This window comes from Stenella coeruleoalba (genome assembly GCF_951394435.1).
Source record: "Stenella coeruleoalba genome assembly, chromosome: 5".
Classification (NCBI taxonomy): domain Eukaryota; kingdom Metazoa; phylum Chordata; class Mammalia; order Artiodactyla; family Delphinidae; genus Stenella; species Stenella coeruleoalba.
In genome coordinates this window covers 97,069,208-97,089,954 of record NC_137150.1, presented here as the reverse complement: position 1 = coordinate 97,089,954, position 20,747 = coordinate 97,069,208, and the positions used below count along the sequence as shown (strand labels likewise).

General features: G+C 37.9%; 1 protein-coding gene across 2 annotated transcripts in view; it reads left to right on the top strand.

The window, feature by feature from the left end:
- Positions 1 to 838: 838 nt before the first annotated feature.
- Positions 839 to 20,747, top strand: part of TBC1D23 (TBC1 domain family member 23) — a 65,343-nt gene continuing 45,434 nt past the window's right edge. Inside the window, exon 1 of one of the 2 annotated variants that reach the window (XM_079923421.1) lies at positions 839 to 1,078. In XM_079923421.1, coding sequence (XP_079779547.1) covers positions 1,026 to 1,078 — 53 coding nt within the window. In that variant the 5' untranslated portion in view covers positions 839 to 1,025. The remainder of the gene's footprint in view (positions 1,079 to 20,747) is intronic. The other variant, XM_079923420.1, reaches the window with a different exon arrangement.

The window sequence follows — 20,747 nt, the reverse complement described above, 5'->3', positions numbered from 1 at the left end:
ACTTTACCTACCCTTCCGCAATGTTTTGTTCATTTAACATCATATATTCCAGATTAATCCATATTGTTACATGTGGCTCTACTTCATCAGCATTAGGTCCAGGGCTTACAAAAGCATTTCCCTAGGTCCATCTTCCTGAACCCTGTGCTCAGCCCTAGGCCCAGGGATGGTCAAGGGGAAACCAAAAGCCGGCGCTTTGCTGGTGATGGTAGACACCGAGCTTGGATGTGGAGGCCGAGGAGTCCACCCACGTGGAGTGAAGGGGAAGTAGGGTGGGAAGAGAAGAAACTTGGCAGCTCTCCCTGCTTGGAAATCCAGAGTTCTAGAATTCTAAATTTGGACTTGCCCTTCTGTGTTGTTAGAAAGATATGTTTATAAAGGTGGGAGGCTAGAACATATTTCCTTTACTGTTTAGCTTTAAAATAAAAAAAAAAACTTTTAAAGTATTCAAACATAAAGTACGTGGCCTCCATTTGTACTTCTGACCGCGCCCCACAAACAGGGGTGAGCGTGCCTTTTCCTTACATCCCACTCTTTTCTCAAACACAGCTGTTGCACGAGGAAATGGCCCAAATGTGGCTATGCTCCTATCTGCACCCTCCCTGTATGATTCCCCCCTCCCCTCGCCTCTCCACTATTTAAGACAATCAAACATGACTTTAAGCAGGACGCCAAGACGCCAAGAAGCCGCTAACTGGACGCCAAGAAGCGACCCTCTCAAGGGCCTCCTACTGGGACGCACGCCCTCGCCAAGCCCCGCCCACTGCGCCCGGCCCGGTCCCCGCGGCATCCTGGGACATGTAGTCTTTGGATGGGGTAGCGGCTCTCCACGTCTCCTCCTCCAAGTTACCTTTCGCCCTCGGGACGTCGTGACGTTGCGTTCTTCGCGTTGTCGCCTCTTCCCTCTTCCTTTCCCTCTCCAGAAGCTCAGTCCCAGACTTCCGAGGACCTTTTACGACGTTGGGTCTGAGTTGGCCTCGGCGCCAGGTCCACTTTTCGGCAAAGTGACGTGGACGTCAACAGCAATGGCGGAAGGAGAAGAGGTCCTGCCACTGCCAACGTCGGGGGGCGACGGCTGGTGAGTGAAAGCCCCGGGCTGCTTTGCACTGCTTTTCTATTCTGCCTTGTCACCACCTTGCGGGTCCCTGCGGCACTGGCAGGCGCCGGCATGGAACGGGAAGACCCGTCCTCGAAGTCCGACGCCCTGCCCCGCCCCCTCTGCCTACTGGCTCTCCTCTGCCAACCCAGTCCTGCCCAAGGGGCTAAGCCCGGACTCGATGGGAGAGGGGTGTCGTCCAGCTGCTGGGTCTCAGTTCGGCCCTCCTGGTTCATCCGCCGGTTTCCAAACTGTGCTGGAGAAGGGTGGCTTCAGGGTTGGGTTTGGCCGGAATTCCTGGCCCGGGGAGTCAGAATAGGCTGGTGAGGAAGGAAGATTCGCGGATGCAGATCTCAGGCACTGGAATACCATTTGAAGAAAAGACCCTTGAAATGACTACCGCGACCTTTGCCTGAGGGTTCAGAGGTTGAGAGATACACCCAGGGAGGATCCCTCCCACATAATTCAGACGTTTTTTGTGCTAGGTTTTATTTCTCGTTTCGCGTTCCAATAGTTAACACCCTTCGTTTCTTGCACACAAGTCGTCTTTTCCCTTCCTACCACTTTCCTCACAGCTCGATTTCAGAGATTTGGTTGCGATATAAGACACTGTTCTTGCTTTACTCAAGCCTTTGTATGCTTACCTGATCTATTCTCAGGGTTGTAGGAGGATGTCGGACAATTTTTGGTAGACTTTAGTCACCCAGTGTCGTTAATCTCTGGGAAAGTCTCCTACTTTTGAATTAATTGATCTTCACAATACACTTTTAGGGACAGCAATGTAAAAAAAAAAAAAGTGGAACCTTTAGAGGCTTGTAGAATTTTTACAATTGATGTAAGTGTATTGACTGCCGGTATTAGTTTTAGATCTGCTTGTTCATCATATATGTACAGCTCACTGGCACTCTAATTATAATCCAGGACATTTGTAGACATGGAGTTTAATTCCTCAGGAAGAAATGGAAATCGGTGAAAGGGATAGATAATACAGTAATTGAGAAGTTCAAGTCTCAATTAGCAGACATCTCGCATCACCTTAGTACATGCACTCTCCAAGGTGTAGGATGAAAATTTATGTGACCTAGATGTAGTTTCTTTTCTCGATTTGCTTATCTTGGTGTTGGGGAGCTGTAATAGGAACACTCAGTAAGAAGATAAAATTCCTCTGGTTCTTTGGGAGTGTGAAGAAAAGTGATATGAAAGTTCAGGGAGACAGAAACCATGTCCACTTGGAGTCATTGGGGAAAGCTTTACATGGCTGGAAGTGTTTGAATTAGGCCTTGAAGAATGAGTAGGATCTAGACCAGGACTGTCCAATAGAAGTGTAACGTGTACCACACATGTAATTTAAATTTTCTAGTAGCCACATTAAAAAGAAACAGGTGAAATTAATTTTAATTATCTATTTTATTTAATTGAATATATCCAAAATATTATTTCAACATGTAATCATTGTTTAAAAAAACAATACTGTTACATCCTTTTTGTACCAAGTCTTAAAATTCGATGTGTATTTTACATTTATCATACATCTCTGTCTGGTTTAGCCACATTTCAAATGTTAAATAGCCACACATGGCTGGTGGCTAACATGTAGGGTCAGATTAACAGAGCAGAAAGTTCTCTATGAAGTAATAGCATGAGCAAGGACATAGGCAAGAAAACTAATGATTTGTCTGGAGCGTAAGGACTAGAACATCATGAAATTTGCTGTTTTGGAAGAGTGAATTTGTTGTATTATAAACTGGCTGTAATAGCTGATTGAAGGCCACAAGGGGAAGTGTTTCTAGAGCTAAGGTGTCTTTAAGTTCTTAGGTTAGGAGGATTGTGAGCAGGTGTCTGATTCACAGGGGCAAGGACCATGGAGTGAATGGTTGCTAGAGGTAGTATTCTCTCTGGCATTTCTGTATCTTTGGTGAGGCTTCCCATTTTTCTCTTTTTATTTTCACGAGTGGAGGAACCCTGAGTGTTCTCTGATTTTTATTCTCCCTCCATTCTCTTCTAATCTTTTTCTCTACTCCCTCCACGCACTGGTCCCCTAGAAGTGAGTTTGAATAGAGTCAGAAAAGATTCGGATTTGGAGCCACAAGTTCAGTGAAGCCTCTGTTCTCAGAGTGCTTGTTAATTGGGTTGTTATAGAATGGAGAGGCTTTATTCTTTTTTAAAAAAAAATGCTGTGACATTTTTATTGTAATTTTTTTAGATAGAAATTTTTGTGAAATATATTATATATCTCATTGCCTAACCAAACTCATCTTAATGATTTAAGGTCATTCAGTTTACAAATGTAAGTGTATAAAAATAAAACTAGGGCTTCCCTGGTGGCGCAGTGGTTGAGAGTCCTCCTGTCGATGCAGGGGACACGGGTTCCTGCCCTGGTCCGGGAAGATCCCACATGCCGCGGAGCGGCTGGGCCCGTGAGCCATGGCCACTGGGCCTAAGCGTCCGGAGCCTGTGCTCCGAGGTGGGAGGGGCCACAGTGGCGAGAGGCCCGCGTGCCGCATAAATAAATAAATAAATAAATAAAACTAGGTCCCTGTCCTCAAGGAATTTGTGGACTAGTTAGAGGAGACACATTTAAGAACATCAATAACTGTTATATTTCTGTAACACACTGACACCTTTCGGGCCTATTTAGGCAGGAAGGGTAGATTGTTGCTGTTTAAATGGTCCCCTATAGCCATCCCTTTTTGAGATTGCTTTTTATTAGTTTTTCCTGTTTTCTTTCTTTGTTGTCAGTGGTATCTCCCAGTTTGTTCCTGATCTGTGAAGGTAAGTAACTGAACTTGTTAAATTATCTATTCATTTGTAAAAAGGCTCAGGATGGGGCCTGAAGAGCTTAAAAGTACAAGATGTCACTTTTACTTATTTACAGTTTTTCAATTATGTTCTAGATCAGTGTTTCTCAAAACTTAAATTTGCATTGGGGTTACCTGGAGAGCGTGTTAAAATGCAGATTCTGATTCAGTAGATTTGCTTGGGACCCAAGATTCCATATTTCTGACTGACCAGCTACTGGGTGATGGCATTTCTGGTTCATGAACCATACTCTGGTTATCAAGGTTCTAGATAATGTGTATCTCCGAATGAGTTGGTCAGAGGAATATCTGTATGTATGTTATCTCTCTGTATGTTATAGTGTATCACCTAATACATTATACTATATATATTACATAATTATACTATAATTTATCTGACTACATGATTTATCATTGCTCTTTAGCTAGCGAACTTCTCATGGGCAGTGCTGATGGCAGGTGGCTCAGTTAATGTTTATTGTCTGAATGTGTGTATGAATGAATACAGACTTTTGTGAAATCATGTGCAGTAATATACCAAGCTGTCAATTCATATAAATTTTCTGACTCCATTGTTTTTGTGAGCTGTGTAATTGTCTGCTGGTGTAATGCTCATTTTTTATGGAAAACCAGGGTTATCAGAAACTGTGTCAGCTCTCAAACTTTCTGAAATTGCAGCCATATAAGCTCAGAGGGCATGGAGAAATCCTTGTAAAAATGTTTACAGTTTGAAATGATTTAAGTTTAATTAAAAAGTTAGTATAAGCTACAGGTTTGAAAATAAAAGAAATGTTAAATTATTACAGTCTAAAGATTGGTCATTATTCTTCTTGGTATTGAAGAAACCAGCTTTGAAATTGAGGCTTTCATTTTCTGAGGCTTTCTTTCTGAAATAACTCCTTAAGATCTAAAGTCATGATTAAAAAAAATTTTCTCTTTGGTGTACAGATTGATTGTACAACAACTGTTGGTATTCTGAGTTTGCTTAGTTAAAATTTTTTGTACAACTTTTCTTAAATTGTTGCTAAACTTCTATTAAAATTGTAGAAATATCAGTTCCATAAAGAAGCTTCTATTGTTGTAATTTGAAATGCGAATAGGAATTGTTTTGAGAATAATGGGGTCTTTTTCAAAGTTTTGTGCACTTTGTGAATAGTACTCTCAGTGCTTTCCATTTCATAAGCATTGAAATAGAGATTTAAAGGGTCACTTAGGGAGCAGGTGATTGCAATTTCAGACATGATAAAATCAATAAAGAAATACATTTAATATGAAAGAGAATGTAACCCATTGCTTAAGAAGAATATTGGTAGCTTGTAGTTATAGCAAGACTAGATATTACCTTACAAAAAATGAAGAGAAAATGAACCTTACTGGCTGGAATTAGGAGTTTTTAAGTGACAACTGTTAGATTTTGTAAACTGTAAGTAGAGGGTAGACAAAAATTAGACATTAAGACTTATTTTGTTTATAGTATTTACATTAATGTTATTATTGTAATTCAGATTTTACTGTTTTTAGAGGTAATTCCTAAATAATAATTCACACTTTTAGGATTTTGTTCCTGTGGATGTTTTAATATCCACAGGTAAGAGTTAGTAATTGGTTTTTGCACGCTAAAGAAATGTATTCAATTAATTTATTTCTATTTATTTGTACTCACTGCTGAGAATACAGGTGCATTCCCTATCTGAGTATAGTGAGGCACTTCACGTCATTCTGGAGCACGAGTTAAGTGTACTGCGATACACAGCCAACTCATGAGTAGGTGTCTTCTGAACAGAATTGATAAAGTATGCTTAGCAAATCTTTTCTGCTGCTTATGGTGAAATGTGGATTCTACTTGGTATAAACCAAAGACAGTGCCCCCCTGCCCCGCCCCATGTATCAAAAAGCAAAATAGAGGCAAAGCATTCCTAATTCATTCAGTAAACATTAACTAAATACTGGTTATATTCAAGCTGCTATGTAGTGTTGTAGAAAAAATTTGAAACATTTAAAACCAGAACTGTGCATTGTTCTGACATTCTTGGGCACTGCAGTTTTTCATCATTTTAGCCCTAGGAATAGATACATGAAGATATCTTCTGAAGATACTTAAGTACTTGTGTTGTTGGAAATTACATGCTTTAGCAGAGTAGTATAGGATTATACAGCTTGAAAAGGGACAATGCTTGAAGTGACTTATTTAGATATTGAGAATTACACATGGAAAACAAATCAGTCCCATATGTTAGGTTCATAAGAGCAAATTGTTGTTTGTGGAAATGCAAGAGCAGTAAGAGCCAATTAAAAAAAAACACCTATTTCCTGAAATTTAATGTATATTTGTTTTTAAGAGTCTGTCTTACCTTTTGACCTGAGTCGAGAAAATGATGACTAATTAAATAATTTGTTTCACATCTTCCTTCTTCTCCAAGGTTAAAGGAGGTTTTTCTTATCCCTAAGCAGACATAGCATTTCGTAGTTGGGTGAGAACCCTGTAGCATGTGCTTTCATTACTTTAAAGCAGTTGTTACATAAAGCTAGTTGCTATGGTGGTATTTAATAATTTCACTAAGAAGATATAAGAAAATACTATGTTTACGTAGAGCTTTATCTTTTGTATACTATCTCATTTTGGCTCTTAGAACAATTCTATGCAGAAGGGAAATTATGAATTATTGTCCTTTCCTTGTTAGAGATGAGAGAACAGGCATAGGGAGGTTAGACAATAGACCCAGTGAGTGGAAAATCTGGAACTTAAACTCATGGCTCTTTAAGCCCTGTGCTCTTTCTAAAGTTGATTGTGTGTACAGTGTATAGTTCACAAATACTTTAACAGACAGCTAGAGAGAACCCAGTTAAAAATATGCTAATCCTATACCCAATCAACCATGTGTTTTGAAACATACAATATGCAAAGTTGTGCTTTGTTGAACATATGGTGTGTATTTTCTGTGGCACTTTACAAGGCTCTAAGGATATGCATAAGCTGTGAAACACATTATTTTTCTTGCATCCACAGGAAGGGACAATTCATGAGTGATATGGTGGGATATGATACAGAGCATTATATACTATAACTTTATATCTCTATGGTTTTCATAATGTGTCCTCATATCTCTTGCCAAAAATCACATAAATAGATTAGTTTTTTATCTTAAGATATTATGGTTACAGGGACTTCCCTGGTGGAGCAGTGGTTAAGAATCCGCCTGCCAATGCAGGGGACATGGGTTCGAGCCCTGGTCCGGGATGATCCCACATGCCGCAGGGCAGCTAAGCCTGTGCGCCACAACTACTGAGCCTGTGCTCTAGAGCCTGCGTGCCCTAGAGCCTGTGCTCTGCAACAAGAGGGGCCACTACAAGGAGAAGCCCATGCACCGCAACGAAGAGTAGCCCCCACTTGCTGCAACTAGAGAAAGCCTGCGCGCAGCAACGAAGACCCAACCCAGCCAAAAATAAATAAATAAATAAATTTTAAAAAGCTATTACGGTTAAAAATATCATCTAGATTATATATATAATATGTTATATATTTAAATGTATTTATGTAATAAGTTATATATTAAATATATGTAAATATATAAGTAATACAATTATATGTATCATTTATGGAAGTAAAATTACAATTTTTGATTTACTTATTTAGTTTGTGAGAGCACAGTAGTGGTATTTAATTAGAACATGTAAACAATTACACAGTTTTAATAACTCTCACCTCAGTAATTTTTTCATTGTTTTTATTCAGTGATGTAGGAGAAATAAGAAACTTGCTTTTAAAATCGCTTCCTTGTGGTTATTGTCCCTCTACAGAGTTTCTGGTCTCTGTTTTGAAGTATAAAAGTGACGCATAGAAGGATGTATTCATCTCATATGGGTGTGCAGTTGAATACCAAACATTCTTGAGCTTATTTAGTAGATTCCATTTAGATTTAACCACTGACATGAAAATAAATGAGAGCCTTTTTTATTGAATAAGTTCTCACTAATGTTGGAATTCAGGTTTAAAAAATAAATCCGTTATGTATTTCTTTGCCAAACTATGATCTCCATTGGTAAAGTACCTTTGGAAAGAATTGCCCAAATGTTGCAAATATTGTCACCTCATTTGCAGTAATTGTTCCTTTATCTTCCAAAATGATGGTTTCAAGAAAAGGAATATTGGGGGTATTTCTTTTCTCATTACATTTTGAGTAAAGTGGAAATTTGTAATAGAAACAGGTAATTTGCTGTTTTGTGTTGACTTGTGCTGTTTTCATCCCATTCTTTCTTTGAGGCAAAAGGTATACACTATTTTCAGTTTCCAGATAAACTAGTGCTTTGGTTGGGGGGTGAGGGGAAAGACGCTGATGCATTTCTTTTTGCCTTAAACGTGCTAGAAAGTCACCTTATATGTATAGAAAAGAACAGTGTGTTGGGGACTTTTTATTTTGAGGAAGCATGGAAGAGGAAGAGGATTTAGAACACTCTCTAAAGTTAACTACTCATTAGTAGAGAGATGTTCTTCCATTTTGTAAGCCAAGTCTTACAGAAAATGCATTGCAACATTACACATATGGTAAAGTTATAAGCAGCTGTTTTTTTAAATGCTTACACAAAAATTCCTGAGTTTTTTCTTAGCAGAAGAAGGTATACCATTGGTGCAATTTGATCTATGTGGATTATGGATAAAAAATAAGTTTATGAAAATTTAAAGCATCTGGTCCATTTGTACTGTAGTTAATTTTAGTAGTTTACAGAGCAGTCTGTGATCACTGTCTCCTTTGCCTATTGCACAGTGCTGAAATATTGTAGCTATCATGTTTGTTTGTCATCTCAAGCCAAGAGGACTAGATTTAGCACCTTCTTTACTTGGCCAAGATCCTAGTTAAACACAAATTCTGCAGAGGATTACAGTATTTGATAGGGGAATCTCCCAAAGCTGCTTTTGTGGATCTGATCCTGATACATAGTTTCACTATTTTTTTTTTTTCAAGCTGGTGGATGGGGTGTTTTTCCCCTTGGCATTCAAATATACATTTTGTTAAAATACTGTAACAGTGTGTCTGACAAGAATCCAGATAACTTCAAGATTTTGCAGTTAACAAATTGTGCTCTCATGGACTGTAAGGTGTCATGGTCATTTCCAAATGTGCCATAATACTATTTGCTGTTAGAATGCTTTGAAAATTTGAGATTGGTATTTTAAAATAAGTTGCATAATACATATTATGGTCAACTCCATCCATATCTACTGTACAAGCAAATCTGTAACAAAGTTCTGGTATTTCCATTTCGAACAAATGTCACACAAAATATTCAGGAACAAAGTAAGGAGTTTTGGTTTGGTAGTAATTTGTAACAAGTGTGCTAACAATAGTAGCAAAATAAGTTCAGACAAAGCTTTGGTGCTGATGTCTCATGACCTGGGCATTAAGAAATAACCAGAAGTCTGATGGCACAAATTAAGTCATGAAACCATAACTCAATATGTGCAACTTGTCACTGTTACACAATTTGCTGGTGCTCAGGACTAGTTAGCTGGCTATTTTTGAATTTTAAATAATTGATCAGAAGCTTGTGCCTGGGTATAATGTGTATACATGAGCAAGCTGGCCTGTCATTGTTTACTCTGTGCTCATCAGCAGTTTACATTCTAAACAAATTGGAATGAACTACAGCTCAAAAAGAGCCGCTCCTGTCTCTGTTCAATGGGATTAGATAATAGGACCTGGGCTAAAACCTTGGAGGAGCCAGCTAGACTGTAAGCTACATGAGAGCACCGGCTTTGTTTACTGCTAGATCTTCAGTGCCTCACACAGTGGCTAGCATGTAGTAGGTGCTTCAATACATATTTATTGAAGATTTGAAAAAAGAATACTTTTGTTAGGGAGGAAAGAATTCAGAGCATGGGTTAGAGAGAGTTACAGGAGAAGTACTGCAAACTGAAGGCAGAGTGTTTTAATGAGAGAGTCTAACTTTGCAGAGTATGTGAAGAAGATGAGGACCAGGAACGATGACTAATGACTCCTTGGAGCAGTTTTATTAGAGCAATGGAGGGTTTGAGTGAATGAGAAGAGACAACGTGGAGGCGAGTGGAGACTACAGTTTGCAGGGCGTTGAACCGTAAAGGGAAAGAGAGAGATGACTTTTTGAAAGGGAGGTCACATGTAGGACCTTTTGAATAAGCAAATGTGGAAATATTGGGGGGAAGGAGAATAATCATAGACTATATTGTTCTTTATATATTTGAATGCTAGGAATACTTTCAGTGAAGAGTTCTGAGTCCATTTTCTCTCTTGGCTCTGTTTAATACAGTAACCCCTCTGTATCCTTGAGTTCCATATACAGGAGTGTAGAACCTGTAGTTTTGGAACCCGGGAATACAGAAGGCCGACTGTACTATGGCGTTTTATATAAGGGATTTGAGCATCTTTGGGTTTTTGGTATCTGCAGCGGGTCCTGGAATCAATCTCCAACCGATACGGAGGGATGACTCTACTACTGCTAGCAGTCAGAGGATTGAACAATATCCTTTGCAGTAGAAATAACACATTTAAGATGTTTACACAGCAGGTGTTGGGCTTTTATTGATTTCCCCTGTAATGCGGTTTTTGTATTTTTCTTGTAATCACATAATAATGTATCTTAGATCGTGACCATTTTAAGACACAAAATTAATTTTTTAAAAAATTGGTAATTTGGGTTTTCTCTAGTTTCTCTGTACTCTGCATTTAAGCTTAGGTGATTATGTATATTTCTAGGTCCTAAGTGGTCTTTTTTTTTTTTTTTTTTTTCGGTACGCGGGCCCCTCAGTGTTGTGGCCTCTCCCGTTGCGGAGCACAGGCTCCGGACGCGCAGGCTCAGCGGCCATGGCTCACGGGCCCAGCCACTCCGCGGCATGTGGGATCTTCCCGGACCGGGGCATGAACCCGCATTCCCTGCATCGGCAGGCGGACTCTCAACCACTGCGCCACCAGGGAAGCCCCTAAGTGGTCTTTTTGAACTACTATAATCTTTGATTTTTTAAATAATTACAGGAAAGGATTGGATTTTAAAGAATTTTGAAAACTAGTGAAGTTGACTTAGCTTACTTGGTAGACTGAGAAGCTTGATGAATTAAAACGATTTGTTTCCAACCCAGAAAACATTCTGTCCTAAGTGTTTTAGCAATTTATCTCAGTATGCTTTTGGGTGACAAGAGTCTATTTTGAAGTTGAATAGGCTTTGGGAAGTCATACAGGCCATCTAATAAGTTGCTGGGAATGATTGCTAATTGCTTAATTCTAGGGCTACTTCATTATTTCATATGTATGCTTTCTATTAAAAAAAACTTATTGAGTGCTTACTTTGCCTTTAAAGATTTAATCTTGACTAAATGAAGAGTTACTTAGTATTCCTACATGCATGTTTTCGCTTGTCTTCTAATTTTAGTTTTTTCCACATTTTACTGTTGTCTCATTTGTGCCTCAGGATTTGTGTCACATGTACCCAGCAGTGGTTCATGTGAACAGCAACTCACTGTCTGACACACTTCTTTTTGGGGAAACAGTGAATCTTCAATGCCTGTGGAGTCTTGTATGGAGACGGTCCTGAAAAAGAAAGTTGGAAAGGACAGATTCAGGCAAGGTGTAGTCATTAAGATGGAATGAAAGAGGAGTGGGAGTGATAGTCTAGTAGAACAGGAGATAATTCATGTGTTGTATAAATACTCTCCACCTCTTTTGATTGGATGGTATCTGATACTATCCCTGTTTTACAGGTGAAGAAACTGAGTTTGTATCTTAGGTCACACGGCTGTTAAAATTGTATAGAATCTGATGTCATGTTTTCTGATTTTAAATTTTATATTATTTTCTCTGTAACACATTGTTTCTAAGCCTTTATATTCTTAATTTTTGATGCTTTTGCTGTTGAGCTGCCATGGCAACTGTTTAGGAGTCTGTTCCTTTCCCACACCGGTATTTAGCAAGTAGTATCAATTTGAGAAGTTAAAGAGGCAAGGCAAGCTGTTACCCCCTTAACAACGCTAAGGTGAGGCTTGGACCCTTCATAGTGATACACTCCCTTCATTGAAGTAGTAAATGAGGGTTGACACAAAAGCTTCCTCTTAAAGCCCTAAATTAAAGAGTCTGTAAACTATTTCTAATGAAGTTACTTTTTTGAGATGTAATTTATGAATCATAAAAATACATCCATTTAAAGTGTACAGTTCACTGGTTTTAGTATATTCCCAGAGTTAAGCAGTCATCACCATGATCTAAGTTTAGAGTGTTTTCATTACCCCCAAAGAAACCCCATACCCATTAGCATCCGTCTTATTCCCCTGTCACCCCAGGTCATAATGATCTACTTTCTATCTCTATACATTTGCCTGTTTTGGACATTTCATGTGAACAAAATCATACATATGTGGCCTTTGTGTCTGATTTCTTTCACTGAGCATAATTTTCAAGGTTCACACGTGTTGCATGTTATCAACGCTTCATTCCTTTCTATTGCTTAGTGTTCCAGTGTATGAATACACATTTTATTTATTCATCAGATGATGGACATTTGGATTGTTTCTACTTTTTTGGCTATTATGAATAATATAGTACTGTTATAAATATTCTTTAGAAGTTTTTTGTTGTTGCCTTTTTTAATGTGATAAGACATACATAACATAAAATTTGCCATTTTAACATGTACAATTAAGTGACATTAAATACATTTACAATGTTGTGCAACCATCACCACTGTCTATTTCCAGAATTTTTGATCATCCCAAACAGAAACTCTCTACCTAATAAATAATAGCTCCCCATTGCCCCCTACCTCCAGCCTCTATTCTACTTTTTGTCTTTATGAATTTACCTATTTTAGGTAACTCATATAAGTGGAATCATACACTGTTTGCCCTTCTGTGACTTTTTTTTCCCCACTTAGCATTTGTCTTCAGAGTTCATTCATGTTGTAGCATGTGTCAGAATTTCCTTCCTTTTTAAGGCTAACATTCCATTGTATATATATATATATATATATGTACCACATTTTGTTTATCCATTCATACATCAATGAATATTTGGGTTGTTTCTACTTTTTTGGCTGTTGTGAATAATACTGCTGTGAACATGGATGTACAAATACCTGTTTGAATCCTTGCTTTCAGTTCTTTTGGGTATATACCCTAAAGTGGAATTGCAAGGTAATATGGTGAATCTGCGTTCAACTTTATTTAAAGAACTGCCAAACTTTTCCACAGTTGGCTGTACCATTTTTCATTCCCACTAGCTAGCGATGCACAAGAATTCTAATTTCTCCATATTTTTGCCCCCTCCCCCCCTTTTTTTTTGATACTAGCCATCCTAATGGATGTGTTGTATAGTATCTCATTGTGGTTTATGTACAAGTTTTTGTGTGGTGTATGTATTGTATTCTCTCGTGTGTATGTATACCTAGGAGTAGAATTGCTGTGTCATATTGCAACTTTAACATTTTGAGGATCTGTCAAACCAATTTCAAAAAATAGCTGAACCATTTTACATTCCTACCAGCAATGTATGAAGGTTCCAGTTTCTATTATGACTTTTTGGTATTAGCCATCCTTGAGAGTGTGAAGTGGCATCTCCTTTGTGGGTTTTCCTTTTTCTCATTGTGGTTTTGATTTGAGTTTCCCTAATGGCTAATGATGATGTGTGTCTTTTTATGTACTTATTGGCTATTTGTGTATCTTTTTTTTTTAAAGAAACATGAGTAGTTTTTATTTATTTATTTATTAATTCATTCATTCACTTAGGCTGTGTTGGGTTTTTGTTGCTGCGCGTGGGCTTTCTCTAGTTGCAGCGAGCAGGGGCTACTCTTCGTTACGGTGCCCGGGCTTCTCATTGCAGTGGCTTCTCTTGTTGTGGAACACGGGCTCTAGGCACAAGAGCTTCAGTAGTTGTGGCACACAGGCTCAGTAGTTGTGGCTCGTGGGCTCCAGAGCGCAGGCTTAGTAGTTGTGGCGCATGGGCTTAGTTGCTCCGCGGCATGTGGGATCTTCCCGGACCAGGGATTGAACCCGTGTCCCCCGCATTGGCAGGCGGATTCTTAACACTGCGCCACCAGGGAAGCCCCTGTGTTTCTTTATTTTGGAGAAAGGAGAGTCGTCAGATGCTTTGGAAAGGTCAAATTAAGGTAAATGTTTGATTATTAGGAAGGAGCATAGGGAGAGTGGTCCCTCTGGAGTTGTGGGTGTCAGAGAAGGAGGAGGAATGATTGGGGGCGTAAGAGGAGGAGTTGAGTGGAAGATGAGGGAGAAGTGGTGACATATGTTGTCAAGAATACTTTCAGAAAGCTTTGCTGGGAAAGGAACAACCAAGAGTTTGGTTACCTACGTGAAAGGAAAGTTTGGAGGAGTTTTTGTGGTTGTCATTATCGATGTTGTTTCTAATAGCAATACTTGAGTATATGGCTCAGAGGAAAGAGCCAGTGGAGAAAGAGAAGTGGAAGATAGGAGAGAGAGGGATAATGGTGGCACATGGCTCTAGAGGAGTTGGGGTGGGGCGGGGTGGGGGAGGGAGGGATGAGGGAGATAAGACCCAGGTGAAGTTATCAGTCTTGGACTAGAGAAAGGATACCTAGACATCTGTGCATATAGGGAAGAAGGAAATGATGTCTGGGATAATAAGTTACTTATGTTTGGTTTTGGAGAGTGGCTGAGATCAAAGGGAAGAGAAGCCTGCTGTCCTATATTTTCTCTTTGGAGTCAGAAGTAATGTCACTTGAGGTAAAGTGGGCTGGGTAGGGAGTCTGAAGAAAGTGGTAAATAGAAGATTTTTAGGTAACATTGATGCCTAGAAGAAATAGATGGTGGTGAATATATGATAGCATCATGAAGTTGTCTTAATTTCTTTTCCCATGAAGTCCTCAGTGAGCAGAGTATAGGAACAAAGAAAGTAGAACTGGTTAGATTATCCCATTGTTAGGAGTTTGCAGCTTTCTGAATGTGGCAGGAAGACAGAGGAGTGAAGTTCAGGGTGTTAAGAATGTGCTTGAAGTCTTAGGCCATGGAATTAATACTGAGGACATAAAGTGAAGCCACATGAAAGTTCTTATAGCAAATCTGTGCCACCCTTCCACCCTCTACTTTTAACTCCTTACACAGGAAGCATGGGGAGGATATCCCTTCTCCAAAATTAATTTTCTTCCATGCTCAAAAATAGAAACAAATATTTTTACATCTTTTAACTTCCTTCCAAGTTTATCATATATTTAAACTTTTAGAAAAGTTTGTTGTCTGTATGGGTTGCACTTGTTTATTTTTTTTTACACTTTCAGTATTCAGTATGAGAGAACTAAAATAAATTAATATATGTATGTTACATATGCCACATTGTTTTCTTCTTACTGATTATGTGAAATAGTCTTAAGTAGTAGATACTTAATACTTTAAGCAAGGACATATATGTTTGAGGTGAGAATTTTTATCATCTTTTTTCTCCTTGCAAGTATTTGTGCATTTTCGAGGATACAGATAATAATCCCCCCTAAAACAAAACAAAACAAAATAAATTAAAATTCCCCTGTAAGTAAACCAGTAGAAATAAACTTTTTAAATATCCTTCCCCATGTGTATGGGAAAGACTGGGTGGGGAGTGGGGATAATGTACTTTTTCTTTTAAACATGTATGCTTGGATGTTAATTTTATTTTATTTTTTTAGTTATTTCTGAGATATACATTTTAAAGTAATAACTAGAATTATGACTTATAACATTATACCTTCTACTCCACCATCTTGGTTCCTCCCTGGATGTTAATTTTAAAATTTTTTCTTAAAAACTTAATACATGTCCTTAATATCATAAACAGTTTCCATTTTATTAATTGTTTTTTAGCATTTTAAACTGTTGCTTAGTATTCCATCTGCTGATTTAAATCAATTCCTCATTTTAGGACAACTTACATTGTGTGTAGTTTTTCATAGTTAAAATAAGCACTGCTTTGAACATGCCTGTAGCTGACTCACTTTACTCATTCTTAATTATTGCTTGGTGAAAGGTATATATGTTAAAAAAGAATCCATAAATGTTATTTAAATTATTCAAAAAGTACATACAAATATAATATGTATTATAAGTATACTCAAGCTGTACTGACTGATGCTATGTGAGAAGTGAAAGTTTCCTTCCTATTTCATTTCTCTGAAGTACCCACCTTTCACGATTTTGTTTTTTGTTCAAATGGATACTATCATAATTCTAAATAATATTTGATGCCTGCATTACCTAACTTTTAACATTAAAGAATATTGATTATTGAATAATTCTTGAGGGAATTTGTGCTAAGGATAAGTGGGAAAAGATTAGCACAAGGAAAATTTAGAAAGTACATAAATACCAAACAGTAGGGGGACAGCCAAATCAATTACTCAGCCATTAAAAATCTTATTTTTTAAGAGTATTGAATGACTCAGAGAAATGTGTGTGATATTTTTGAAAAATATAAATGAGTGAATCCTGCAGAGCATAAAATTATATATTCAATATAAGGACTTACCTGGTAGTCCAGCGGGTAAGATTCCAAACTCCCAATGCAGGGGGCTCGGGTTCGATCCCTGGTCGGGGAACTAGATCCCTCACACATGCTGCAACTAAGAAGTCCACATGCCGCAACTAAAGATCCTGCATGCCACAACTAAGACCTGGCGCAGCCATAATAGATAAATAAATAAACAAATATTTTAAAAAATACGCTTATTAAAAATATACATATATTCAGTATAACAGTTTTTATGTGTATATATGTTTCTGTACACACACACATACACTTACACACATACATATATATGAAGAACTGAAAAGTTATTTACGGAATGTTAATCTTATGGTAATAGAATTGTGGTTGTTTCTGTTTTTTTTTTTTTTTTTACTTTTAATTGGAGTACGGTTGATTTACAATGTTTTGTTAGTTTCAGGTGTACAGCAAAGTGAATCAGTTACGCATATGGATATATCCACTCATTTTAGATTATTTTCCCATATAGGCCATTACAGAGTATTGAGTGGAGTTCCCTGTGCTTTACAGTAGGTCCTTTTTAGTTATCTATTTTATATATAGTAGTGTGTATATGTTAATCCCAACCTCCCAATTTATCCCCCACCCCGACTTGTGGTTGGTTTTTATATTTTTTATACATTGACCAAATTCTCTAAAATGACTTTAAAAAATGGGATAATATCATTAAAATAAAGTAATATAAAGATAGTGTGTTGACTTTTGTTTGACAGTTTTACCAAAAAAGGCCATAATAGAAAATATAAGTGCCATATAGACCAGTTAGCTGTTCAGAATTAGAAAAAGCCATTTTAGAGCCACATACTTCCCTCCAAGCCTTACTCCTTCACTCATAAATACTGGTCACAAGGAGCGCAGTTCCATATGAAAATGACTGAACAAAAATCTCACCAAGATAGTAAAGAAAGCAGAAAATTTATCCTCAGAAGCATTTTCACATTTTAAAGAGAGGCAGTATTTTAATGCATTTATTTACTTGGTTTAACTTAAACTTAGAAATAAATTATTTGGGGCTTCCCTGGTGGCACAGTGGTTGAGAGTCCGCCTGCCGATGCAGGGGACACAGGTTCGTGACCCGGTCCGGGAAGATCCCACATGCCGCGGGAGCGGCTGGGCCCGTGAGCCATGGCCGCTGAGCCTACGCGTCCAGAGCCTGTGCTCCTCAACGGGAGAGGCCACAACAGTGAGAGGCCCGCATACTGCAAATAAATAAATAAATAAATAAATAAATAAATAATTTGACTATGTGATCCCTAAATTATTTTGAAATTCCATAGGAACATGCTATCCCAAGTTCTTTATTAATAATAACACCATTAACTTTATAATGATGAAATATATTTGTAAGAATCTTAAGGTCCCTTACATGTTTTTAGTTATCTTTTTTTGTAATATAATTTAAATACAAGAAAATGCACCAATTTTAAGGGTGCAGTTTGATGAGTTTTACCCAGCGTGTACAATCATGTATCCAGCACTGCACTTCCATCACCCCAAAAAGTTCCCTGTACTGCTTCGTAGTCAGTCCCTTTTCCTACCCCCGGCCCTGGAAACCACAAATCTGTTTCTATCCCTATAGTTCAGCCTTCTGTAAAATTTCAATTAAATGGAACCATTCAGTATATACTAGTCTTTTGTTATAGCTTTTTTCACTAAAAACATAATGCTTTTGAGATTCATCCATGTTGTTACATATAGTTTTTGCCTTTGAAATTCAGAGTAGTATTCCATTTTATACTACAATTTGATTTTCCAATGATGAGTGTGATGGGCATATGTATTTTTCCATTTGGAGGCTGTTATAAACAAAGTTGCTATGAATATTCATATATAAGTCCTTGTGTGAATATACGCTTTTGTTTTTCTTAGGTAAATATCTAGAAGTTGAATGGCTGGGTTGAATGGAAAAAATTATGTTTAACTTTATAAGAAACTGCTGAACTGGATACCAAGTTCAGTTCCATTTTTCATGCCCACCAACTGTGTATGAGAGTTGCAGTTTCGCCCTACAATAAATAACATTTGGTGCTGTTAGTCTTTCAGTTTTTCTGGTGGGAATATAGTGCTATCTCATTATGGGTTTGATTTTTATTTTACTTTCCTAATGACTAATGATGTTGAGCTGCTTTTCGTGTACTTATTTGCCGTTCATATGTCTTCTTTTGTGAAGTGTCTGTTCAAATTACTTGCCCATTTTTTGTTAATCAGGCTTTTGTCTTACTATTAATGTTACTCAGAGTGGGAGTGTGGCTGCTCCCTGCTCTGAAGCCAATAAAGAGGCATGGTGGAAAGGAAGGTTTGTTTTATTTGGGGGGCCAGCAGAAGGGGGTGGGGGGTGGACTCCTGCCCATAGGCCAACTCCCACCCACTGACAGTCAGTGGGCAAGAGCTTTTATAGGTGAAAAGAGGGGACTACATGCAGAAACCGCATAGTCAGCTCTGACAGTCACCTTGAAATTGGACATGTAGTGGTCTGATCAGCGTCATCTTGTTTGTTTTAAGTACAATTAATCTTCAGTTCCAGGGTCGGTTTGTTCCCGTTTCTTTGAGGACAGTTCTCAGAATTGTGGCAGCTTATGTCATGGCTGCAGTCTGGTCGTCAAGTAGTTAACTTCTTCCACCTGGTGGGGGTTTTAGTATCTATAAGACAGCTCACAGGATATGGCTCAGAATACTATCTGTAGCCATTAAAGAGGAACTAAAGGTCCTTGACTATGCTTAGTGACTAAACTATTATTATTTAGTTTGTTGGACTGTTTTCCTTTGTTTCTGCATTTTCTCACTTCTCTGATTAAACTTATTCTTTGGCTGAAGTTTTTCCACACACAAAAGGCTGGCTGAGGACATGGGGGCAAGGACCATAAGGTTCTGCTCCGTTTCATTAAGTTGTAAGCATTTGGTGTATTTTTTGGACACAGTCCTTTATCAGAAATTTTACATTTTTTTCTCTCATTCTGTGGCATGTCCTTGCCTTGTTTTTCTTTTCAAGAGACGTTTCTAATTTTAATGAAATCTAATTCATCAGTTTTTCCTTTTATGGATCATCCTTTTGGTACATATCTAAGAACTCCTTTGTAACCAAGGTTACAAAGATTTTCTCCTATGTTTTTCTTTCTAAAAGTTTTATAGTGTTGTTCTTGCTTTCAGATCTAAGACCTGCACCGTGCCTGCCTCTTGTCTGTGCTAATTTGAGATCCTTTCTCACTCTTCCCATTTGGTTCTTTACTTCCTTTTCTGCCTGTTTCTGGCTTTGCACACCTTCTGATCAGAATATATCCTGTTGCCTTTTCTGGGGACTCCGAGTTCCAGTCCTGTCCCATTTTTTCCTGGAGGTCAAAATACATTGGAAATCCCCTTTGATTTTGTTACGATAAGAAAAAGTCAATTTTTATTTTTCAGTTTTTTTAAACGAATTATTTGTTTTCTAATGCTGGTCCTGCCTTTTTAAAAAAATTTATTATTTTTTAAAGTTTTTGGCTGCATTGGGTCTTCGTTGCTGCACACGGGCTTTCTCTAGTTGCAGTGTGCAGGCTTCTCATTGCAGTGGCTTCTCTCGTTGTGGAGCACAGGCTCTAAGCACGCGGGCTCAGTAGTTGTGACACACGGGCTCCAGAGCGCAGGCTCAGCAGTTGTGGCGCACGGGCTTAGTTTCTCCACGGCATGTAGGATCTTCCTGGACCAGGGATTGAACCTGTGTACCCTGCATTGGCAAGCGGATTCTTAACCACCGCACCACCAGGGAAGTCCCAAAAAGTCAGTTTCAATTTAAAAGTCAGCTATTGGATTCTCTTTGGTTTTCTATATAAATGATTTTACTTAGAAATAATAATTATATATTTCATTTCATTTAGTCTACTTATATTTGTTTGTCTTACTGCATTGGTCAGGTATCTGGTAATAACGTTGGTAAGTAGAAGCAACACAGGCATTCTTGTCTTGTTGCCAATCTTAACAGGAATGAATTTCAAGTTTTGTTTTTTCCATTAAAAATGACATCTGCAATAGGTTTTTAGGAGAAAGCCTTTAAAAAGCTTAAAAAATTTCCTATTTCAAGTTTTCTAAGAGTTGATTCCATCTGGAGAAGAAAAAACTTAACTTTATTAAATCCTTTTTCTTTATCATTGATCACCCAATCTCTCATTCTTTGCCATTAATGTGGTAAATTACAGTGAAAGATTTTTTTTAAACACTGAAACTTCCTTTCACTTTTATGATTAATTCAACTTAGTCACAATGTACTATTTTTTAATACGTTGCTAGATTTGAATTCTTTGTGTTTTTCAGTGTCATAAGTCAAGTTGGCCAATATTTTTTACCTGTTTTTTGTTTTCAAAATTAAACTTAATGGCT